This window comes from Podarcis vaucheri (genome assembly GCF_965113315.1).
Source record: "Podarcis vaucheri genome assembly, chromosome: 11".
NCBI classification, from domain to species: domain Eukaryota; kingdom Metazoa; phylum Chordata; class Lepidosauria; order Squamata; family Lacertidae; genus Podarcis; species Podarcis vaucheri.
The window spans coordinates 11,114,038-11,135,804 of NC_138749.1; the positions used below are offsets into that span (position 1 = coordinate 11,114,038).

A 21,767-nucleotide genomic window follows, 5' to 3' on the forward strand; every position below is an offset into this window, starting at 1 on the left:
GCACAGCAACAGCCTACGAAGATAGCTCTGCAAAAAAATTGATGGAATAAAACTGAGTGCTGATGGGGCCAGGCAGACCTCCTTTGGGGAGATGGTTCCAAACCCTGGGCACCACAGCTCAAAAGGCCCTGTCTTGGGTACCCATTTGCCATATTTCAGGTGGCGGGTGGGCCCAAGGCAGGGCCACATAACAGAAGCAAAGTTGTCAAGCAGACTCAAATGAGGGAAGGCAATTCTCCAGGTCCCAGGCCACTTAGGACTTTAAAGTTCAAAAACTACACCTTGAACTAAGCCCAGAAACAAACTGGCAACCAGTGAAGCTGGTACAAAATGGGTGTAAAATAATCTGACCAACTGGTTCCATTTCGATCTCTGGCTGCCACTTTTGGAACCAATTGTAGCTTTTGGATTGTCTTCAGAAGACTGTTCCATGTGCAGTGCATTAGAGTAGCATAATCTGGAGGTGACTAGAATATGAATGACAGAGGCCAGGTCTGTTTGTTTGTTTTTTTAAAGGGTGCAGTTGGATTATAAAATGCTGGTAAAAAGCATTGCTGACCATCACTGCTACAAGACCCTCCAAGGTGCCGAGCTGGATCTAAGAGTTTCACTTGCATCACTATGAATACCATCAACCCTACTTACACACTCAAGAAATACAGCACACTTCTGCACACAGTCTTACTCAGGCTGCACTTTATCAAGCCACACTCTTTAGAGTATTCCTGAATACCACAGAGACTTGAATGGAAGCTCTGAGATTGTTCTCTAATTTTTGATTTATAGATTGTTGATTCTCTTTCTTATGATCTATATATCACAATATAGCTCCAAAAGACAGAGATATGTTTTATTTAGTTCTTTATTCACTGTAGTTTAAATAAAGATCTAACATTAAAAAAACCCCAGGCCTAATAATATCCTCAAACCACAAATGCAATTCCCACATGCACCATTGTGAAATGTGCATAGCATTTCAGTGGCTTAACACTGACATTATAATTTATGGGCTTTTCATTTATACAAATCCTTCATGTAATTCAGTAGTGACTGATCACAGAAGGCTGCCTTTCTAGCAATTAATTTTCTAGATATAGTGAGTTCTAGATATAAATAAGCACCTATTCCTTAACCAGTATGTTTTGCAATTAAAGAAAAGTAAAATGATCTATTTAACTTATGTCCTCCCCAAAGTCACAAGAAACAGTTATTGCAACACATGTTCTATAAACATAAAACTATTAAAGAGTAAGCCACAATATTACTAAGTCAATGCTAAACAACATTTGAGACGACCCAGAGAGGTTTGAACCTCCAACTTGAGGGCAACATGAGCACCTGCACCAGGATAAGTCAGGAGATTGTCTCTAACAGGCTTTAGATATGATCCGTTAAAAGCTCTCATAGCAGGCTCTCTGTGGGTGCTAAACAGCAAAGGGCACCCTTGGCTCAGCTACAAGCTCACCATGCACTGCTATGACACTTTCAGGAGCTGAATCGGTCAGGTTTAAAGGCTGAAGTTTTTTCTTCATAGCCAAAATGTAAAGAGAAATGTAAAGTACTGCACTTGGGCAAAAAAAATGAGAGGCACAAATACAAGATGGGGGACACCTGGCTTGAGAGCAGTAGATGTGAAAAGGATCTAGGAGTCTTGGTTGACCACAAACTTGACATGAGCCAACAGTGTGGCGCGGCAGCTAAAAAAACCAATGCAATTCTGGGCTGCATCAATAGGAGTATAGCATCTAGATCAAGGGAAGTAATAGTGCCACTGTATTCTGCTTTGGTCAGACCTCACCTGGAGTACTGTGTCCAGTTCTGGGCACCACAGTTCAAGAAGGACACTGACAAACTGGAACGTGTCCAGAGGAGGGCAACCAAAATGGTCAAAGGCCTGGAAACGATGCCTTATGAGGAACGGCTAAGGGAGCTGGGCATGTTTAGCCTGGAGAAGAGGAGGTTAAGGGGTGATATGATAGCCATGTTCAAATATATAAAAGGATGTCATATAGAGGAGGGAGAAAGGCTGTTTTCTGCTGCTCCAGAGAAGCGGACACGGAGCAATGGATCCAAACTACAAGAAAGAAGATTCCACCTAAACATTAGGAAGAACTTCCTGACAGTAAGAGCTGTTCGACAGTGGAATTTGCTGCCAAGGAGTGTGGTGGAGTCTCCTTCTTTGGAGGTCTTTAAGCAGAGGCTTGACAACCATATGTCAGGAGTGCTTTGATGGTGTTTCCTGCTTGGCAGGGGGTTGGACTCGATGGCCCTTGTGGTCTATTCCAACTCTATGATTCTATGAAAACCTGGTCAGTTTCTGTTTTGTGTCCTGACACTTCCAAGATGCGCAAGGGAGATGTATCATTCCCAAATTGCGTATCCATGGTTAGGAGATTCAGAGTGCCAGGGGTTCACCCATCTTCCTTCCTTTTGTTTTCAAAGTTAACCATGGAGCAGCTTTTTACCTCCTTCAAACAGCTAACCATGGTCAGTGTTTACACTGAAGAAATAGGCAGGCGGTTAGCTAAACAAAAAAGCCACCTGCAGTGGCCAAAATCAGTTCAGATCATTTGCTGCTCTGTATGAGAACAGAAAAGTGCCAAGAGAATGCAGCAAAAAAGCATTCCAACCAAATATGAACCCAATGATTAAAAAAACATGCTGGTTGACGCTCTTTTATATTGGTTCACGCTCCACCAAGCCAGGAAATTGGAAGCTAAGGCTGACATGCCCCATGATCAGTAATGAAGTTGTGCAACGTCACAAATCGTGCTTACTTGCAACTTACCCTCAATACATCCACTCTCAGGCTCAAATCCAGACAGTGTTGGTGAAATGTTTGGGACCATCAAAAAAAACCCTTGTTGTCCTGTATTGCTTTATTAGTGTCTTCCCAATGGTTTGGGAAACAGAGCAAACAAAAGCGGGGGAGGGGGCGCTTTGGTGAGTGGTTACAGTAAGGCGGTGGCACATATGCCATTGTGGGGTCTTGTCCACTGAGAAAATTTCTCAAGTTTACAAATATGTCCACACACCCAAAAAGCTTGGCAAATTCTCATTTAACCACTGTACTATACTATCATATTCCATAACTAAAGGAATAGGCATTGCACATGGCATCCAGTATCTGTTCCCTATGCAAACACTGTAGTCCTGGCAAAATGGTCACTTCAAAAGTGAATCTGTATACCCCTGCATTATTTATTCAGTAGGTGCTGCCATACTTTAATAGAGCAGGAACACCTTAATAACTTTCCAACTGCTGCTCAGAATTTCACCAAACCAATGAATGACTGCCATCCTCAACAAGCCCACACCAATAGCTTTCACTGAAATCGGAAGGAAATACACAACTTGCTTAACAAGTGCCAATATTCAGAACTTTCTAGCATGATCGAAGTATGGCATTTTTTACTGGATCAGTTTGATATTTGTCACATTTGTAGTAGACCCCACTAGGTAGCTCATGTATGCCAGGTTTCAGCTCAACAGGTTTTTGCTGTTGTTGGTATTTGCCTTGTGCCCCTTTGATAAAATTCGAGCTGGTCAGAAAGACCAAAACAGCGTCCTGATTCGTGTTAGAATGGCTGTGCAAGTTTTTCCATCTTTAAAACCACCATGATCTTTAAAACAAAATATCTGGTGCCCAAGCAGCACACTAATTAGATTTACATTGTTTTCAATTTATGTGGAAATTAACCTCAGTTCCATAGCCGAAACCTGATACAGCCTTTGAAAAACTGAAATAAATCACTGAACAAAAAACAGTTTCTCTTTTGCAAACTAAATTAACCTGTGTAAAAGTTTATCATAATTTTCAAGAAGAATACATCAATAGGAATCCAAGGTGGATTTAGGTGTCAGTGTTGACATACAATGATAAACAAAATAGGGCTCTGGATCATACACATATAAATAATGGTCTTGAAAGTTAATGGCCCATAGATGCCCGATTACTGACTCTTTGCTTAATTCACAATAGTATACAAGGATAATGCCCCCGCAAACTATATTTTGTATGCCTCTGTTGTTTGAGGCTCATGTTTGTGTAAAGCAACCTTACCAGATTGAAAATCAAACTAGTTAGAAGGGGAACAAATTTCACAGCTTCAATTTACTGTGCATAAACCAAACTTAGACACCAACAATGAAAACTATATGGAAAAACATCATGGAGCCCAATATATTTGGGTGTGGGGATTTTTATTCCAGCTTTTTAGGTTAACATCTTATCTGAAAGAAGGCTAAGACCCAGCCCTGACTATGTATTTCAATAATGTGATGTAAATGAATCACTGCACTGGAGAAGCAGGAGGAGGCATCTGAAACGAGATTGTGGAGGCTGGAAGAAATCTATGGGCGCTGGGAACTATGGGTAGCCAACAGAACAAAGTATTAGGAAAACAGTACACCTATCTTGAAAGGAAAGAGGGAGAGATTTTGCCGGGTTCAATGTTTAAGGGAAGAAACAGATAAAGGAGTTATGGCGGAGATTTGAAAAGTCAAGAAGGGGGAAGGAGGTATTTCCTGTGCTGGGACTGGTGGATGCCAGAAATAGTCAAAAGGATGCTGAAGATTTCTGTAGTGTCATACCCCTTGCTGAGGCTGAAGCGGTTAGTCCTAATCTTTTACTAGACCCCTGGTGTATTTGAGATGTCATCTCTTTTTTTACATTTACAGTGGTACCTTGGGTTACATACGCTTCAGGTTACATAAGCTTCAGGTTACAGACTCCGCTAACCCAGAAATAGTGTTTCAGGTTAAGAACTTGGCTTCAGGATGAGAACAGAAATTGTGCTCCGGCGGCGCAACGGGAGGCCCCATTAGCTAAAGTGGTGCTTCAGGTTAAGAACAGTTACAGGTTAAGAACAGACCTCCGGAAAGAATTAAGTACTTAACCCGAGGTACCACTGTACTTGTACCCTTTTAGGAGAATTCACTGAGTGAAGGGGGCTTCTGCGATGGGGTGCAACAGGGGTGTGTATGTATGTGTATCAAGTAGCAATTGAAGTCAAGTTCATCAGGCAAATTTAGTCCCCATGAACAAGCAGCTAGCCTCAGTGGCTGATGAGACCCTACAAAATAAACAGTAATTCAGGGAATAAGCAAGCAGGGGCTGCATACTAGTCTTTTGTCATGGCCAAAGAAGGTTAGAAAGTTTGCTCTTTAAGATACACTAGTAAGGTCAAAGAGCACACATTTGCACTGCAGTATTAGTATTTATTCTTTACAAATAAGGTACTATTTTTCTAGAGCAGATAGGGTGTCATTTTATCCCTTTCTAAAGCAGGGCATGCAAAACCAAACTCCATTTGAAGGACTTAAGTCATACAGTACAGATCTGCCCTGCTGCACCAGGGTGAAGATTCTTGCTAGCTACTATGTGATACAGTTGTTAAACCGAAAAACATTCAACAGTGTTTCTCACTGTTGCATGAATCCGCTACTCTAAATCCCACAAGAAAGGTCTTATTTCAAAGTCTACTGGATTAGTCACTCTATTAACTAGCTGTTCTTTTCCTCTCGCACTCATCTTTCTCTGTGGTTCTAGCAGGATTCTTCTCTTTGTTTTTAACATGTTAAAGTACAATATAGAAACGCAAAAATTCAGAAGCAAGGTCTACTAGTTCACATAAATGCTAACTATCCAATTCCCCTCTCACTAGTACTGTTATGATTATGCCTACTTCTTAAACCACTGTGAGAGAATACATTCCAAAACACTGCACTCTAGGATGAACGTTAAGTCACCTGTAATGTAAGGAGCCTTAGCAAATTTAAAATACTGCAATGTCTTACAATACTGAAGCTGGGCAGAATATGGACTGCTCCTGCCATATTTGGTGCAAATTCTATGCTGGAAGCAAGAGGCTGTGTGTGCAAAATAAAAATTTGAAGAAAATGTAGTTAGTGATTGACACCAGAGTTCATAATTTCTTGGCATGGACTATAGCGCTCAATAAAATGTGATGCTCACCTTAAATACAAGGTGATTATTATGATTCCTGACATAGTATTCTGCTTAGATTTTAATTCAAGCAAAAATAAATACTGTACTCTACCTCAGATACCGACAGCAGGTGGAGGTGAATTACAGGTCTCTCAGTTATCTCTTGCTCTCCTTTCACCCATCCCTGGTGCCTGGAATGCTGCAACAGCTGCAATCCAGACAACATGGGGAAGGGGGCGAGGGAAATACCCCCTTCCTGTCACTACAACAGTCACCCCTGCCATGTACAGAGGTACATGGTTTGAAAAAGGAGGTTCACAGGGGCATGGGGAGGGATTCTGAACCAATTAAACACCTGATTATGTCATCAGTGGTGATCAGGTTCTACCTGGCTTAGCTCCACCTCTCAGTCACAGCACTGTTACGGCTGATGCTGTCCTCTCCCACAAAGTCTACCCACAAATCCACACCATACCCAACCCCTATCCTAGCCATTATGTGCAGGGCTCTAGTTCTGAAGACTCCAAATGCCTTGTGCCCAACCTAGCCCAGGTCGCCTTAATAAAGCATGGACAGTGGATTAGAAGGTGCAAAGGTGCTCAAAATGTGCAAGCCTTTCCTTGTGGCAGCTGTCCCAACACAACTGCATTTCAAATGGATACTTCTTGTAATATGAATACTTTGGTTTATTAGTGCTTTTAAAAACCACATTATTCTTTGTTGAGTCTATTGAGTTAGAAAGTCTAGCTTTTATTTTGAGAATCATGTGAACCTTCACAAATGATTGAATTCTGCTGTCATGTTGGCAATCCAAACGTTTTGCTGTATACCATTTTCCCCCTTAATAAAGAGATCAGAATTTCATTTCATATTAAAATGTTTAGTTTAAGGACATTAGTGAACACAATCCACAAAGGTTCCTACATGCCTGAGCTTCACTTCTCACAGCAAAGAGTTTACATGACAACTAGCCTGCTCATAACTAAGTGGAGTTTAGATTTTGTTTAAAAAAATTAAATTTGCCTCTCTGCAAAACTTCTGGATTGAATAGCTTTTTAAATATATATATGAAATGAATATGTTAATGGAGACTGCCAACCCACAAATATAATCCTGGGCAATGTATTGAAAATAAAGAGTTTCTGAACTGACACCAGTCTTTGTTACACTCTTTAACATGCAAACTTGAATTAGTTTCAATTTTCAGAAAAGCATTGTTTTTCGGAAAATATTCATGTTAACTTGGAACAAAAGAGTTATTGGTTTAAAAATAGGAAGAACTGCCAGAAGATACTTTATGGCTCACTTGAAATCCCTCACACACAAACTCTTGTCTGTGCTTCAGCTGCTGGTGCTTAAGAACCTTCGGTCTATGGCTTGGTTCGCACTTAATACTAATCTATGTTTTGTTAAGTCTAACCAACCATGCTTTGTTTGAACGTGCAAATCTATTCAGTGGAAGAACTGTGGGTTGTTTCCGCCAACAGAACACCATGTGAAGCCATGTTTGTGTTGGCTTACACTGTTTGTTGTAATACTTGTTTATCATTATGTTCAAACCAAGCAATCTTGCTTAACCATAGTTTGTTTGGCCATCCCAGCCTTGTTGGCTCTTCCGTTGGCTCATGGTTTGCAGAACAAACTACAGATTAGTGTTACATGTGTATGCAGTATCAGCTTTCCCCTCAGTCTGCTGCCCTCCAGGTGTTTTGGACTACAACCCCTACTAGTCCCAGCCAGCACAACCTGCCATAATGAAGGGTATTTTGCTGGTTAATAATAAACATCAAAAGTGGTAGAATCAAATTCAGTAATCAATGCAAGCTGATCAACAAGTAATAAAGTATATTAAAATAAACAAGGCTAAATCTGTGAAAGCTGGGGAAATTTAACTGAATTAGTTCTAGCTTTGCTTTGCTTGTTTCTTCTTTTTGTTACCTACTTTGAGTCTTTGGGATGGGGTGGGCTATAAATCAATTTTGTATACAAAAGGGAATTTTCTTGCACAGAATCATCATTTCTAGCCTGCTCGAAATGCCCAAGATTTGCAATGTGTTTATAACATTTCTATACCACTTTACACAATTAAACAAACAAACAAACCTCTAAGTGGATTTATATGCCTGAAGTGAATAGATGGCCAGACAAATGATGCTCAGCACATATTTTAAAACAACCCCCTTTTAGGGAAAATGATGTGGCCCCCAAAGCACAAGATTAGTAATATCGTTTTAAAAAATGCAACCTTGCCTCATACCTTGCCTTTGGCATGATCATGTTTGAATTACTCAAAGAAATTTTTTTAAGAGACTGAATCTGTTGTGTATTAGGGAAGTCACATTGTGAAAGTAATTTGATGCCATTGCTTTCTTTCTGGTAGTACCTACAAGGCACTGCGAAAGCAAATTTTAGTATCCGGCCTCAGGCAAATACTGCAGTACAGAATGAAGACTGCAAGCTAAAGATAGGAAGCAGAATATTGTAACTCATAGCTATATACTATGTACATATAATAAAGGGGCTCATGGGTGAGCAATATATCCTTGAAATATTTATTGCAAATATTGAAACAATGTAAGCAGTCAGGCACACAGTTATGTGTAAGAACAACAGATTGGTACAGGACCTTTGTACGTAACTATGCGTTGAACTGTGGACAATGTTTTGCCAATACCCCCCCTCCTGTTAAAGTCTGTTGCACACTCTGGAGGATTGGGGAATGGGGCAGGGGGAGCTGAAAGGTTGGGGGAATTGCTGCACCCTCCCTTCTCCCTTCACATAATTGTATCAAAATGCAGAGCACCCAGGAAACTGATTTTATAGCAAACTTCCTGTGAGCTGCCTCCTACAAGTACATGCACCACAATGTCAGTAACTCCATCTACTGTGATCAAACAAGCAAAGAGGCTTTTTACCTCTGATGATCAAAACAGATCATCCAATGAATGCGGAAAAGTGCACAAGCAAAAGACAAATAGCAATGCTTTTATTCATACGACACAAAATAACATCACTGAAAGGGAAGGTGTGAAACCTTATCTGGTTCCTGAAATTCTGAATGTGAGCAATCAGCAGATGCATTTGGCTCTCCTATCAAACGTTTCCTGGTGTTATTCACTTTTTATAAACTAAGGCGGGAACCAGGCAGCAGGAAGTAAGCATGGTTTGTCATGTTCCATGTTTTACTTACAAGCTAATGGAGGGTTAGGGTTAACTCTTTCCCATTAGTCAATTATAACGTGAAAGTAGCTATTTTGGGGGGAAGCATTTTTGATACTCCTCCCCAACATGCTGGGCTCTTAAACAGGAGGGAAGTCTGGCTGGGAGACATCCAAAGTAAGAATGGTTGTTATAAACTTTTATCATCTCTGTCCTCTTTCTCATTCACGCTCGCAAGTACATCTGCCCGATTCAAGTACATGTGGCTTTGGGAAATTCCACTGCCCAGTTCATTTGTATTTCTGTCCCAAGGTTCTATATCTTCAATTTATATAGACATTTTTGGATATTTTAGTACCTTCGGGTAAATTCTGATGCCTGATACTGGAAATAAGTTTATATCCAACTGTTTTCCATGTATCTTAATGCTATAACTATATGTGCTGAGCAAGAGAGTTTACATTTGGGATGTCTTACAAGACACTCTCTTCAGGGAACTGCCCAGGAAGAAAAAGTTGCTCCACTTATCACTTCTTCATCCACATACTGGGCACTGCCTATCAAAATATGGGTTAAAAGATTTCTTTCTAGCCATCCCACCATCATTTCTTCCTCTGTTCTTTTCCTTTTGGTGGAAACCAGAATTTTGGCTGGCAGTTATGACAGCACACAGCTGTGTCAGGATCTGCCCTCTGCCCAGGTAGTTAAATGCACGAGGCGGTCTTCATTCTGCCTCCTGATGCAGCAACTCCAAGCCTCAAGCTCCTTCATTCCTAAGCATGCTTCTTTGAATAAAGTTTCCTACTCTTATTTTTAGTCTGAATAGCTTGGTATTCCCTTTACTGTAAGCCACCCAGAGAACTCTTTTGTGGGGTGGCATACAAATTCTGAAAATAAGTAAATAAAATCACTCCAGCAAACTAGGTTCTCATCTTCCGTTAGAAGACTACTCAATAGTTCCTTCTGTTCTAAGAGTGGAAAAGTATTTAACATTGCATGCCACATTTTCCTCCCTTGACAATCAAGCTGGTTTTATTTATGTTTACTGTATGGTCTCTGCGCCATTATATGCTTGCATAGCCAGGACACTGTTATTTCCATTCTGGATGTTCTCCATGTTCTGATCAAATTTTGTCATGCAATTTTTCCCATGTTTCCCCAATTTTTTTGGCACCGGTCACAAAACATTAAAGAATGTGTAAAGCTCGTGTAGCATGAAATTAAATGTACTATTTAAATTGTTCTTTGGGGGTAGGCTCCTATGTATATTGCCTTCAGCATTTCAACAAATTGGAGAGGCAACTCAGAAATGTTGTTAGGGTTTTATCCCAACTAATGCCACCGCTACCTCACGCCTGACTTGACTACGAGACAGAAAAGTTCCAGAGGCAGGATGAGAAAATATATAACAAGCAACAAGGTTTGCTCAATCAATATCTGCACCACCGACTTCACCTTTCCTGGAACATGCACCCCAGGAGCTCCAGAAAAAAGAGAGGCAGTTAAACTTGACCTGGTAGCCTAAACCAAGTTCTAAATCTGCCTAACCACTTAAATCTAGCTGTGACTGCTGGTATTTTTCCACTAGTTCAATGAAGGAAAACATGATGCAGGGGCTACTGTAAAACAATGGCAGCTTTGTATCTTATTTCCCCCTCTTCTCACACTAGTCCACTTCACATGTTGCATGTCGTGTGTAGAAAGCAGGGCTGTATCCCTAGTCCTACCCTTTCCACATGTTTGCAGCCATTCGTGCTAAGGAGCAGCAATGCTTCAGCAGTTGCTCACATAAAAGAGCAGGATGTTATTGGCACCAATAAGAGGGTGAATCCTCGGGGTGGGACAACTTCCGTTCCACTTGTGAAAGGGGCAGCTGTCTAATGTGATTCAACCACGTCATGTGGTGTCAAATAGAGACTCCCCCTTCCTCTACAGGTGGCAGCCAAAACATGGGAGCAAGGAAAACTATTCCTAGATATTGTGGGAGGAGAAGCATATATCTGGGGCTGCTGTTTTAAGAGTAGCTCCATATCTGTCAAAATGTCTGCATTCGTTCTACATCATGATAGGCAAACCCTGTTCAGGCAAACGTCTCTGCAATGATTCATCTTCCCATTCAGGAACTCCCTGGAGGTTTTTCAGAGGTTTTCTGGGTACCCTGGAGCACAATTTGTAAACCACTGCTTTTCTGCTGCATTGTACCAGTTCACACATGGTGATGGTGAGGCCTAACAGGCCCACTCCCTCCATGACCCGAGAATGAATTTGGGGACGTGGCACAGAATATTCTGCTATGCTAGGGGGCTCCATAGGTTACTAAAACATGTACATATCCTGTGTATGGAATATTTGCAAATAAAGCCATGCTCAGCTTATGGAAAATACAGCTTATACTTTTCTATTGTGAACCCATGTTGGATCTGCAATTTGTACCCCATGTATTATGGAGACATAAAGGGGGATTGTTAGTAAAAAGTTACTGGTGATCCAGAACCAACCCCCCCCCCCCAATTTATTTCCTTCAACATGCATAGACCAGTCACACGGTGCATGCAGCATGCAGTAAATGGACAGCAGAGGTTAATAACCTGGAAGCATAAGATCTGAGAATGTGAGAACAAGTTAAAGACAGCAGCTCCTCTCCATTGTCACTGAGGCTTGAGAAGCAATGCTGCAGCGTAGAGCAGTGGGAGTGGGGAAAATATAGTTTGTCCAAGACATATACATATCTCCGCAAGTGGCGGCAGGTGTAACTGCAAGACAAGGGTAAAGGGAGGGAAAAGGGGTGGGGAGGAAAAAGAAACAGGAATTTTCCTTTAAGAAAGCTACATCCAAACAAGTCAGTGGCAGATGTCAAAGAGCAAAGCAGCAGTTAGAGAACAAAAATAAAGTTGCAAAGGCAGAGAGGGTGGGCAGTCTCTACAACAATCCAGGATGATTTCATTAGTGACGCAAAGGAGGTTGCCGGCTTTGGCAGGGAGGTTGTGTGTAAACACACCAATGTCTGTGGATTTACTTTTCGGGAAAAATTCAAACCACCTTTTCATGAGACTTGAAGACAAATGCTCTTGTGCCAAGATGTAATATAAAATGTTATGGGAACAGTCACACAGCTTGTGTGGTTTTACGCAAACTGCCATCTTCAACTAGAGGAACGAAAAGGCTGAGCTCATTGCTGAGTGAATGCTTTGAGGTTCTCACAACAGCTTTTAGAAACTTAGCAGTTAACAATAACCCAGTTTGCCACAACCGTTAGGGAGTTATGGGGCTGCTGAGTCCTAGAGTCCGTGAATCATCTTAGTATTGCCTTTTAAGTTCTAGAGTTTTGTTTTGTTTTCCAGTGTATATCCGCTTCTATCTTCCTGCTGCACAAACAGAAGCTTCTTGGGGGAAATCACTCAGACATTTGACTCTGTTGTAACTGATCTCTCTCTCACACATACTCTTCCAGTTCCCAGGATTTGTCACACTGTAATACAACCAAGAAACAGAATCCAGAGAGGGCCTATTCAGATAAAGGAGGGCTGCATATAGATAGGAGGAGCACACAAGTCTCAATAGCCAGGTCATGTTCAGGGAGCAGCTTTAACTCCCAGCCCAGTAATGCCATTCATTTGTTATCCCAGCCCAGTTGTATTCATTTAATTTCATCCATGTAGAAAGGTGCCTTATAGGAAATCAGATCACTGGTTCATCTAGATCAGTATTGTCTACATCAGCCTTTGCAAACATGGTGTCTCTCCAGATGTTTTAGACTGTATCAGATGGGAGCTATAGTCCCAAACATTTGGAGTGATAGGGCTAGCAAAGGTAATCTATACTAACCGGGCAGTGGCACTCCAGGTCTTTCGAAAAGAGTGGGTCCTAGCGCTTCCTGAAGATGCTGGGGATTGTACGTGGGACCTTCTGCATCCAGAACAGCTCTACCGCTGAGCTACAGCCCTTCCGCTGCATAAGCGACTGGCTGCTAATTATGGAGAAAAGAAAAGCACTGCATTTGACCCTGTGTGACTAAGCCCAAGCTGATACTGGCCTCTCAGGATGAAAAATGCAGGGCTATGCCAACAAGGTCAGCTTGGTCTTCAATGGCTCCCATTAAGTTCCATGGGATACAGCTGAGAGGCAAGTACAGGAGGACCTGCTTCTCACATAAGGATATGAGATAACCAGGGAGAAATTCAGCTCTTATCCCAAGTATAGTCCCGCACTTTTATCCATCTAGGAGAATGGTAGCCATTCATTCCTATGGAGAAAAGCCAAGTGCTGTACTTGGGGTTGGGACATTGTTGTAGTGGAGCTGGTAATGAGGTTGGGGACAGGACTGGGATTCTCTGTCCCTTTTCTGTCAATTATCTTGACGTTTTGGAGGCTTTTTGATTTATTACTAGCTTTATTTATTGCACTTTGTTGCATGTTTTTATCTTGTGAGCTGCCTCAAGAGGACTTTTACCCTTAAAGGAGGCATAAAAATAGTTCAGTAATAAGTAGCATCACATCACATAGGCAGAGCTATGGAAAATACCGTATTTTTTGCTCTATAAGACGCGCCAGACCACAAGAGTTTTTGGAGGAGGAAAACAAGGAAAAAAATATTCTGAATCTCAGAAGCCAGAACAGCAAGAGGGATCGCTGCGCAGTGAAAGCAGCAATCCCTCTTGCTGTTCTGGCTTCTGTGATAGCTGCGTAGCCTGCATTCGCTCCATAAGACGCACACACATTTCACCTTACTTTTTAGGAGGGAAAAAGTGAGTCTTATAGAGCAAAAAATACGGTATTTGATTGCCCCAAACTTCGGTTTAGGCTCCCCACCCCCCTAGTTATATTTTGTGAGTTTGGAGCTATAATCAGTGGAATGTTGAAGTTAGTCCCTAGGTTTAGCAATTTAAATGGAAATTGGTATTTGGGTCAGGCAACACTTCTCCATACCCTCAGGAATCAAGGCCAGTATTGCGTCTTTTGCTCTACCCCTCTGGCTGCCCTCATGACATGCAGAAGCCAGCACTGAAGCCAGAAAAAGTCATATTTATCTTGGTGGGATTGCCCTGACTGCAAAACTTCTCTCTCTCTCTCTCTTTACTTCTCTCACGAATAAAATATAGGCTGCGTTCATACACAAGGTTCAATATGTGTCTGGGCTTTCTGCAAGGCTTCTTAAAACAACCAATTATCTTGCTTCTTGAAAGAACATTATGTACTTAATACCTGCATTTTATTACTAAAAATTATGAAAAGGAAGTTATTAAAGAATAAAAGGCACTTTCCTAGAAGCATTTTCTTCTTCTTAACTCCCAAACCAACCAAGAGGATGCAGCAAGGAGACATGTGCTACACACAGCAGACTACAGGCTACACATTTTCCTCTTGCAAACAGTAAAATTAATTCCCAGCTCTGTGGCAGTAAAGCATTGAAATGTTTGATATCACCATCTAAAAAGTTAGCGTTTGGAATGTCTGGGTAACTGGAGCCTGGGAAATCAACAAGTGTGGTTTGGAGTTTTCCTATTGAAAACAGTTGTTCTTACTTAAGGATGAAACTCTGCCATTTTTGGAGATAATGAAACCAATAAAATATCTCTAGCGCCTTCTTAGTGTATAAATTTTTTCCAGGGTTATGTGCAGTATAAATCTGAAGAGTTATTAGAAAATAAAATATTATCATCTGTTCTATTAAACCAAAGCGGTATCAAAATTCTTTATGTTTTTGAACTACCACTCCATGAGATCAAAGATAAGATCCAAGAAATGAACAGCCAAACCAATATGAAAATAAAATCTCCAGAGAACAATTTTAAAATATTAGGACCACTATTTTCAGAGACTGAGTTAAGTGCAACCAGTCTGTCAGTCACACACCAGTTACTCAAGCACATGCATTCATGTAGTCTTAAAGGGATAAAGCCATACAGAGAGAACATGTTTGAGATCTACAGCACCTCTGTTAAGTAGGTACATTTGTTTGAAATGTGGATTTCTATATTCTTCTCTCACCTTTCATACTTGTTTAAATCTACAAGAAACAGCTGGGGGAATCCATGCATAGCTTTTCTGCTGAAGTGTCACCAATATGCTCACGACACTCAAATCTACCTCTTTCCATCTTGATTCCAAGGAGGCAGTAGAGGTACTTAATCAGTATCTGGCATCAATACAGGAATGGACAAAGGTGAGCAAGCTGAAATTTAATCCAGACAAGATGGTTGTGTTGCAAGGTGGGAATTCTGCTAATTAAGGATTGGTTGCATAGCCTATTCTGGATACAGTTATATTTTCTTGAGAATCAGGTAAACAACTTAGTAGTGCTCCCTGGACCTAATGCTTTCCTAGAATACTCTGGGGTTCCCCCTCTCTTTTTTTGGTTGCAAGCAGCTTCAGCTGGTTTACCTTTTCATGTGAAACTGCGTACAGCACTGGTCACTGATGCCCTAGTGACATTCAGGTAGGATTCCTGCAGTTCTCTCTACATTGTGCTGTCTTTAGAGACAATGTAGCAACTGCAGGCAGCTGGAAGTATAGCTTCCAGAATACTGACTGGAGCCCAGACCACGTAACATACATCTTATAGAAGATTCATGGCTGCCTATTTAGTTCTTGGCTCAGTTGATAAAGTGCTAGTGGTAACCTTCAAAGCTCTAAATGTCCAAGGGCTGGGCTATGTCAGGAACTACATTATCACTAACCACCCTTTCCTGATTTTGCAATCAACTGCAGGTGTCCTACTCTATGACCCATCACCACTAGAGATTCAGCGGACCAATATATGGGATTGGGCTTCCTCAGTAATAGCACCCATACACCAGAATGCCCTCCCACTAAATTCAGCTGGTGTGTTAAAGGGCAATTTGTCGAGAGAGGTGTTTATATGATTTCCATGCGCTGTTTCTATTCTGATGCTGCTGCCTCACTATTTTAAGTGTACTTTCTGAAAAACCACTATTTATTGCTATGTGTTTTCCTTTGCAAGCCACTCAGGGCACAAGCAGAATACATGCTTAGCACAATAGCTAACAACACTGACAAGTAGACATTTCATCCTTGACATAATGTGGAATGATTCTTATTCCTTCATGGATATAACACTGATGTTCTGTGGTGTTCCTTTTAAGTTTTAGAGGATTATGTTTCAAATAACTGTCGTTAGGAGTATAGGTGGGATATAAACATTTTAATAAATGAATAAATACTGGAAAAGCAAACTACTACTGTTAGAAGAGCTACTCAGACTCAAAATTTAAAAATTTTGAACTAAGGGTCCCTTCAAACATGATAATTTCTAATAGAGAAGGCTCTGTGAAGCCTAAAGAAAAAAGTGTCATTGTTTGAAATGTGGTGAGAAGTACATTTATCAGGCAGCTAAGAAGAGGAGCAGTTGAGTAATCAATGTGCTTATTCTGAAAAGATTCAAGAAGATTGTTACAATTCTCACACAGAGAACTAAGTGGCAAAAACATACCTAAGTTGATTAGTGGAATACCACAACCCCTTCTCAGAGGGAAGGATGCCTGCCAAGTTCTTCTGACGCTCCCTAGGTAAAGGTAAAGGTACCCCTGACCGTTAGGTCCAGTCATGGATGACTCTAAGGTTGTGCACTCATTTCGCTCTATAGGCCAAGGGAGCCAGATTTAGTCTGCAGACAGCTTCCGGGTCATGTGGCCAGCATGAATAAGCCGCTTCTGGCAAACCAGAGCAACTCATGGAAACGCTGTTTACCTTCCTGCTGGAGCAGTACCTATTTATCTACTTGCACTTTGATGTGCGTTTGAACTGCTAGGTGGGCAGGAGCTGGGACTGAACAACAGGAGCTCACCCTGTCGTGGGGATTCGAACTGCTGACCTTCTGATCGGCAAGCCCTAGGCTCTGTGGTTTAGACATCAGCGCCACCCGCTCCCTAGTCAAGAGTTTTATTTGACAAAGTAAGGGGACCATTATGACATGGCCAAGCAAGTCACTTGAAGTTCACAGACCACATTTCCTGCCAAGAGCATCAGTTGTGCTTTTCCACTTGAAACAGGCAAGCAACTTGGGCTAACCCTGGTGTGGAGAGGAGCTGCAGCACTGGCTCCTCTTGCACAGCCCCAGGCTTCTCCCTTTACCAGGTGCTGTGAGAAATAGTAGTAATACTGCAGCTTCCAAACCACCAGAGTAAGAACTCCACTTAGTGTGTAAAAAAAGAAGTAAATGCAACCAGTGCAGTAGTCTCCTTTTTGAACAATAATGACCTCAGATAGCGCATGTCAGTAGCAGCAGGAAATTCAAGCTGCTCTCAAGTACTGAAGACAATGAGCTGATGAATCAGGTAGCCCCCGGTTCAAATCCTGTCACAAATTGTAAGCCACACTGTCTACCTAACCCCAGTTTCCCACACCTGTAATATGGAGTTGTTGTACAATTAAATGAATTCATGTGAAGAATTTGACAGCTTGAAAGCATTATGCAAATGTTAAGAATGATTATTAATAAATCTCAAATACTTGTCTTTCAGTAGTTAGCATGCTGGGTAGCATATATAGAACTGTACTCATAAAAAGTAAGGTTTTGATTTGCAAGTCTTCTGCACATACATGCCATGTGTGTCAGCTCAGTGAAGTTCTCTGAAAACAAGAGCCACAAAAACTCAGTCTCTACTAAGCCTGATCATAATATTTAGGTCACATTGTTTCAGCTGAATTGTCAGACCACCACACAATTGCAAAACATTTTGGGTCCTCTTAAAAACGTAGTTGTCAGGTTGACATGTAACCTGACTTATGCCTTCGTAAAGTACCACAGTGAAAGTAGGGACTTTTAGAAGATACTTAATGTGCAGAATGCTTGCAAATTGCACACATATGTACAAAGGGTGGGTGATGATCAGATGTGGAGGTTTTCAATTTGCCCTGTATTGTGGTAACCCACATTTTGAGAGCAACCCATGGTGATGTTTAAAAAGGAGCAGCAATAAAAAAGTCCCGTAATTGGCAGTGATGGGGCGAGTTCTTCACCATGCAACCAGTTCCTTGAGGCCAAACACAACATTTTTCAGATCGGAGGCAGTGGGGATGGGGAGAAAGAGAGAGCTTGTAGAAAAGCATGATAGGGAATATAAAGAAGTTTGTAAGATTAAGGACATGCGGATTGAAGAGCGACTAACATTTGTGCCTAGCTATGGCCTGGCCACTGGAATCCTTGCCCAGGGCTGTCTACATTGGGAACTACAAATGTAATGCTTACCATTATTCATTTTAAAATTTTATTTCTACCATATCATTTAGGGCAAGCTCTCACAATGTGTTCAGAGTTTTATCTTCCTGCGTGTAGGTTAACAAAACCTATCTGAGTTCTGCCCTATACGCTCTATTGTTTTGCGTCCCATGATGCAAATGCGGTAGAGGCACATGGTAGATCAAATGCAAGAATGCACAAGCCCCCAGGGTATCAGCATCTCCAGTTAGAACAACCTCAGGGTTAATAAAGACACAAGCTTTGGATTTGCTTTGGCCAGTCAGAGCAAACCATACTATGAGAGATCAACAGCCTGAATCAGCATGAGACAGCTTTGTAGATTCATTACTAAGAGCGAAACTGTTAATCTCACCCTTCTTCCAAGGAACTTACGGAAATGTAGATGGAATTATTCCATTTTATATTAACAATAAAAGGCGGCAGGTTAGGCAGGGAGCAGAGTACTGGCTACCTTGTTACCCACAGAGCCTCAGGGCAGAGTGAGGCTTTGAATTCTGGTCTCCTCAATGAAAATCTATCACCATTCCCAGAGTGTCTCTCCCTCTATGTAGATTTTAAGAGTCCCTAATTTTGTTATTACCTGGTTTCTCAAGTCCCCCCTTTGTCACAAAATGCCAACAGAAAAATGATTTCACACTGGTATACAGTACTGCAACTTCTTTGCATGGAACACTAGGATCCTTAATTGGCCAGCTGGCAAAACAGAAGTTTGCAATCCTTATCAGGTGTGATATAAATAACTTATCTTGTGCAGTAGCAATGGCAGCAACAGGAATACTGGCCCAGAGATATACTTTATCCTAGCAACATGTGGTTAGCTTAGAATATGACACCCATAATTCTCCATTTCTGCTCAGAGATACCTAATTGGTACAAAATTTATTGGACTCCCATTTTCAGTCATTTCCTACGGAGTTAACTCTCAGACCTCCAAATCACTTTGCTTTTCCTTAAGAAAGTAAGTATCCTGCCTATATTAGTGTTTTGTCTATCTGACATACACCATAAATTACTTGGCAAGGGCAAAGTTATTTTTGTGGCCTATTACACTGCTTAATGTACTTGGTGCTGAATGATGGTTAGATATAAGTAGAACTGTTCTACAGCACAAAAAATTATGGCATGGCTAGTTATACAAAGTTTTGGGGTTGTTGTTGTTTTTGCTGCTGCTACAAAATGCAACTTGATTCGGCTAATGTGCAACTACTTTGATTCAGTTAACATGCAGATACTATAATTCCACGAATCCTTTGAGGATTTAGAAGGTGAAACCAAACCAGTATTGTAGCATGAAATGAGGTTATTGCTTTTATGAAGCACAGAGTTCTGGCACACAACCATCTTTTTTAAAACCAGGGCGTACAACTGCTGATAACTGAAGGTTTGTTCTGCCAAAGACTTAGGGAGAAAATATAACAACATTGGCACTTACTTAACATCTGGGTAAGAGAATTCCAAAGAACTAGTGCTAAAAGCTTGGGCTGAACTCACAGTGGGCTTCATTGCAGGGGCATGTGGCACCATCACCATATCTTCATTCACAGGTCTAAGTGAATGGGGCTGAGATGTAGGGGGCTTCTCTGTTTGGTTCAGTACTGTGTAGGACTTTTATACACCAGCTTGAATCTAGCCCAGTAGCAAATTGGCAACCAGCACAGTGCTTTTAATGGGAGTGTCACATATTGTTTATAAGTAGCCCCAAAGAGCAACCATGCAGCAAAGTTTTGCATTAGCTGCAGCTTCCCCATCAAATTCAAGGGCACCCCCTTGTAAAGCACATTACAATAACCAAGTCTAAAAGTTACCAATGTGTAGAAAACTGTTACCAACCTATCCCTGTCTAGGAATGGTCGTAGCTGGCATAAAAGCTGAAACAGCCACAGCCACTCCTAGAGAATGAAGTCCCCTGAACCTTTAGGGACAACGCTGAATAAAGCAGTATCTTCAAGGTATGCTCCTGTTCTTTCAGATGCGAGTGCAATCCGATCCAGAATCTACTCAGAACCGGAGAACTACTCACAGAGACTGTCTTGATGGGATTCAGCTGCTGTTTATTGGCACTCATCTAGACCATTACTCAGTCTAGGCACTGGTTCAGGACTTGCACAGCATCTCCTGACTCAATGTTACAGAGAAACAGAGCTGTGTGTCATCCGCATACTTGATGACACCATGCTCCAAATTTCCTAATGACTAGTCCCCACAGCCTTGTATCGATGGAATAGCACCGGGTACAATATAGTACTCTGCAGCACCCCATGGAACATATCTCAGGAGGCTGGAAGGCAATCACCCAATGTTACTTTCTACAATCAGCCCCGTAGATAAGAGCAGAACCACTGTGATACAGTGCTCCCAATTCACAGAGCTGATCTAGCAGGACAAAGGCTTCTGAGAGATCAAGGAGAACAAACAGGGTCACATTCCTCCTGTTTCTCTCCTAATAAAGATGCTCCGCCAGAGCAGAATCAGACCCGCAACCAGGACTGAGCCTGGATGGAAATAGGTCCAGAAAACCAGTCTCATCCAATAGTGCCAGCAATTGTGGCACCATCACCTTCTCTATCACCTTCCCCCAAAGGGGGCATTGGCAACTTGGTGACAGTTGTCAAGAACCTCTGTGTGCAGGTTGGGTCCTTTAGTACATGCCATTATTTGCATGGTTTCCTAGATGTACTCAGCATGCAGGTGAGTGGGTGTATCCTGCAGAATCAATTCATCCCAGCTTCTATTTAAATAATACCTTGCTTTTTGAAAAGAAAAAAATATATATGTGCCCCTCCCCAATCCTCTGGCTCAAGATGGGTTTTTTGAGTCCTCTATCATCCACATGCTTATGTGGGTCCTAAAAACACATTGTTGTTTAGTTACTATCACTCTGAGCATAGCAGGGTGCTTGAAGAAAGCACAGAGTATTTTAAGGAAGTTGCCTAAATAAAATATTGCTTCAATGCAGGCAAGGGCTTCTGAACTTAAATATGACTGTTATCCGGTTTGCATGTTTCTGACGCCCACAATTAATAGACACAAATACATAGTCCCATTTGAAAATATGACAGCATTACTTAGCAAAAAAAAAGGCTAACCATTCATTCTTTGCTGAATGACCAAACTCACATGCATTATCTGAAAATCCCAGACAAATAGTATTGATATTTCAAAAATCAAACAAACATAAGTGATGTTAACAATCACCTAAGTATCATTGTCATCATTTACTTGCGTATGTCCAAATAGTGGAGAAACAGATCTCTTTTCAGGCATTCATCAGATTAATTTGAGATTATCAATACTCTTACGTGAATGCTGACATTGCAGCCTGAATGTCCAAAATTTGACTAATATTATATGCACTCACTAGAGAGTAAAGATCAATGAATTCAATAGGACTTACAAGTAGAGAAGCACAGAATTGCACTGTCACTGTAACATATTAAA

The 21,767-nt window shown here is 41.3% G+C and overlaps 1 protein-coding gene across 5 annotated transcripts in view; it reads right to left on the reverse strand.

The window, feature by feature from the left end:
• The window catches only part of DYM (dymeclin), a 164,740-nt gene that overhangs the window by 60,709 nt on the left and 82,264 nt on the right, over positions 1-21,767 (reverse strand). For 4 of the 5 annotated variants that reach the window (XM_082241932.1, XM_082241933.1, XM_082241934.1 and 1 more), the window contains one exon: positions 11,698-11,862. The exons of the other annotated variant lie outside the window; for it this stretch is intronic. In XM_082241932.1, coding sequence (XP_082098058.1) covers positions 11,698-11,862 — 165 coding nt within the window. The remainder of the gene's footprint in view (positions 1-11,697; positions 11,863-21,767) is intronic. 5 annotated transcript variants of the gene reach the window in all.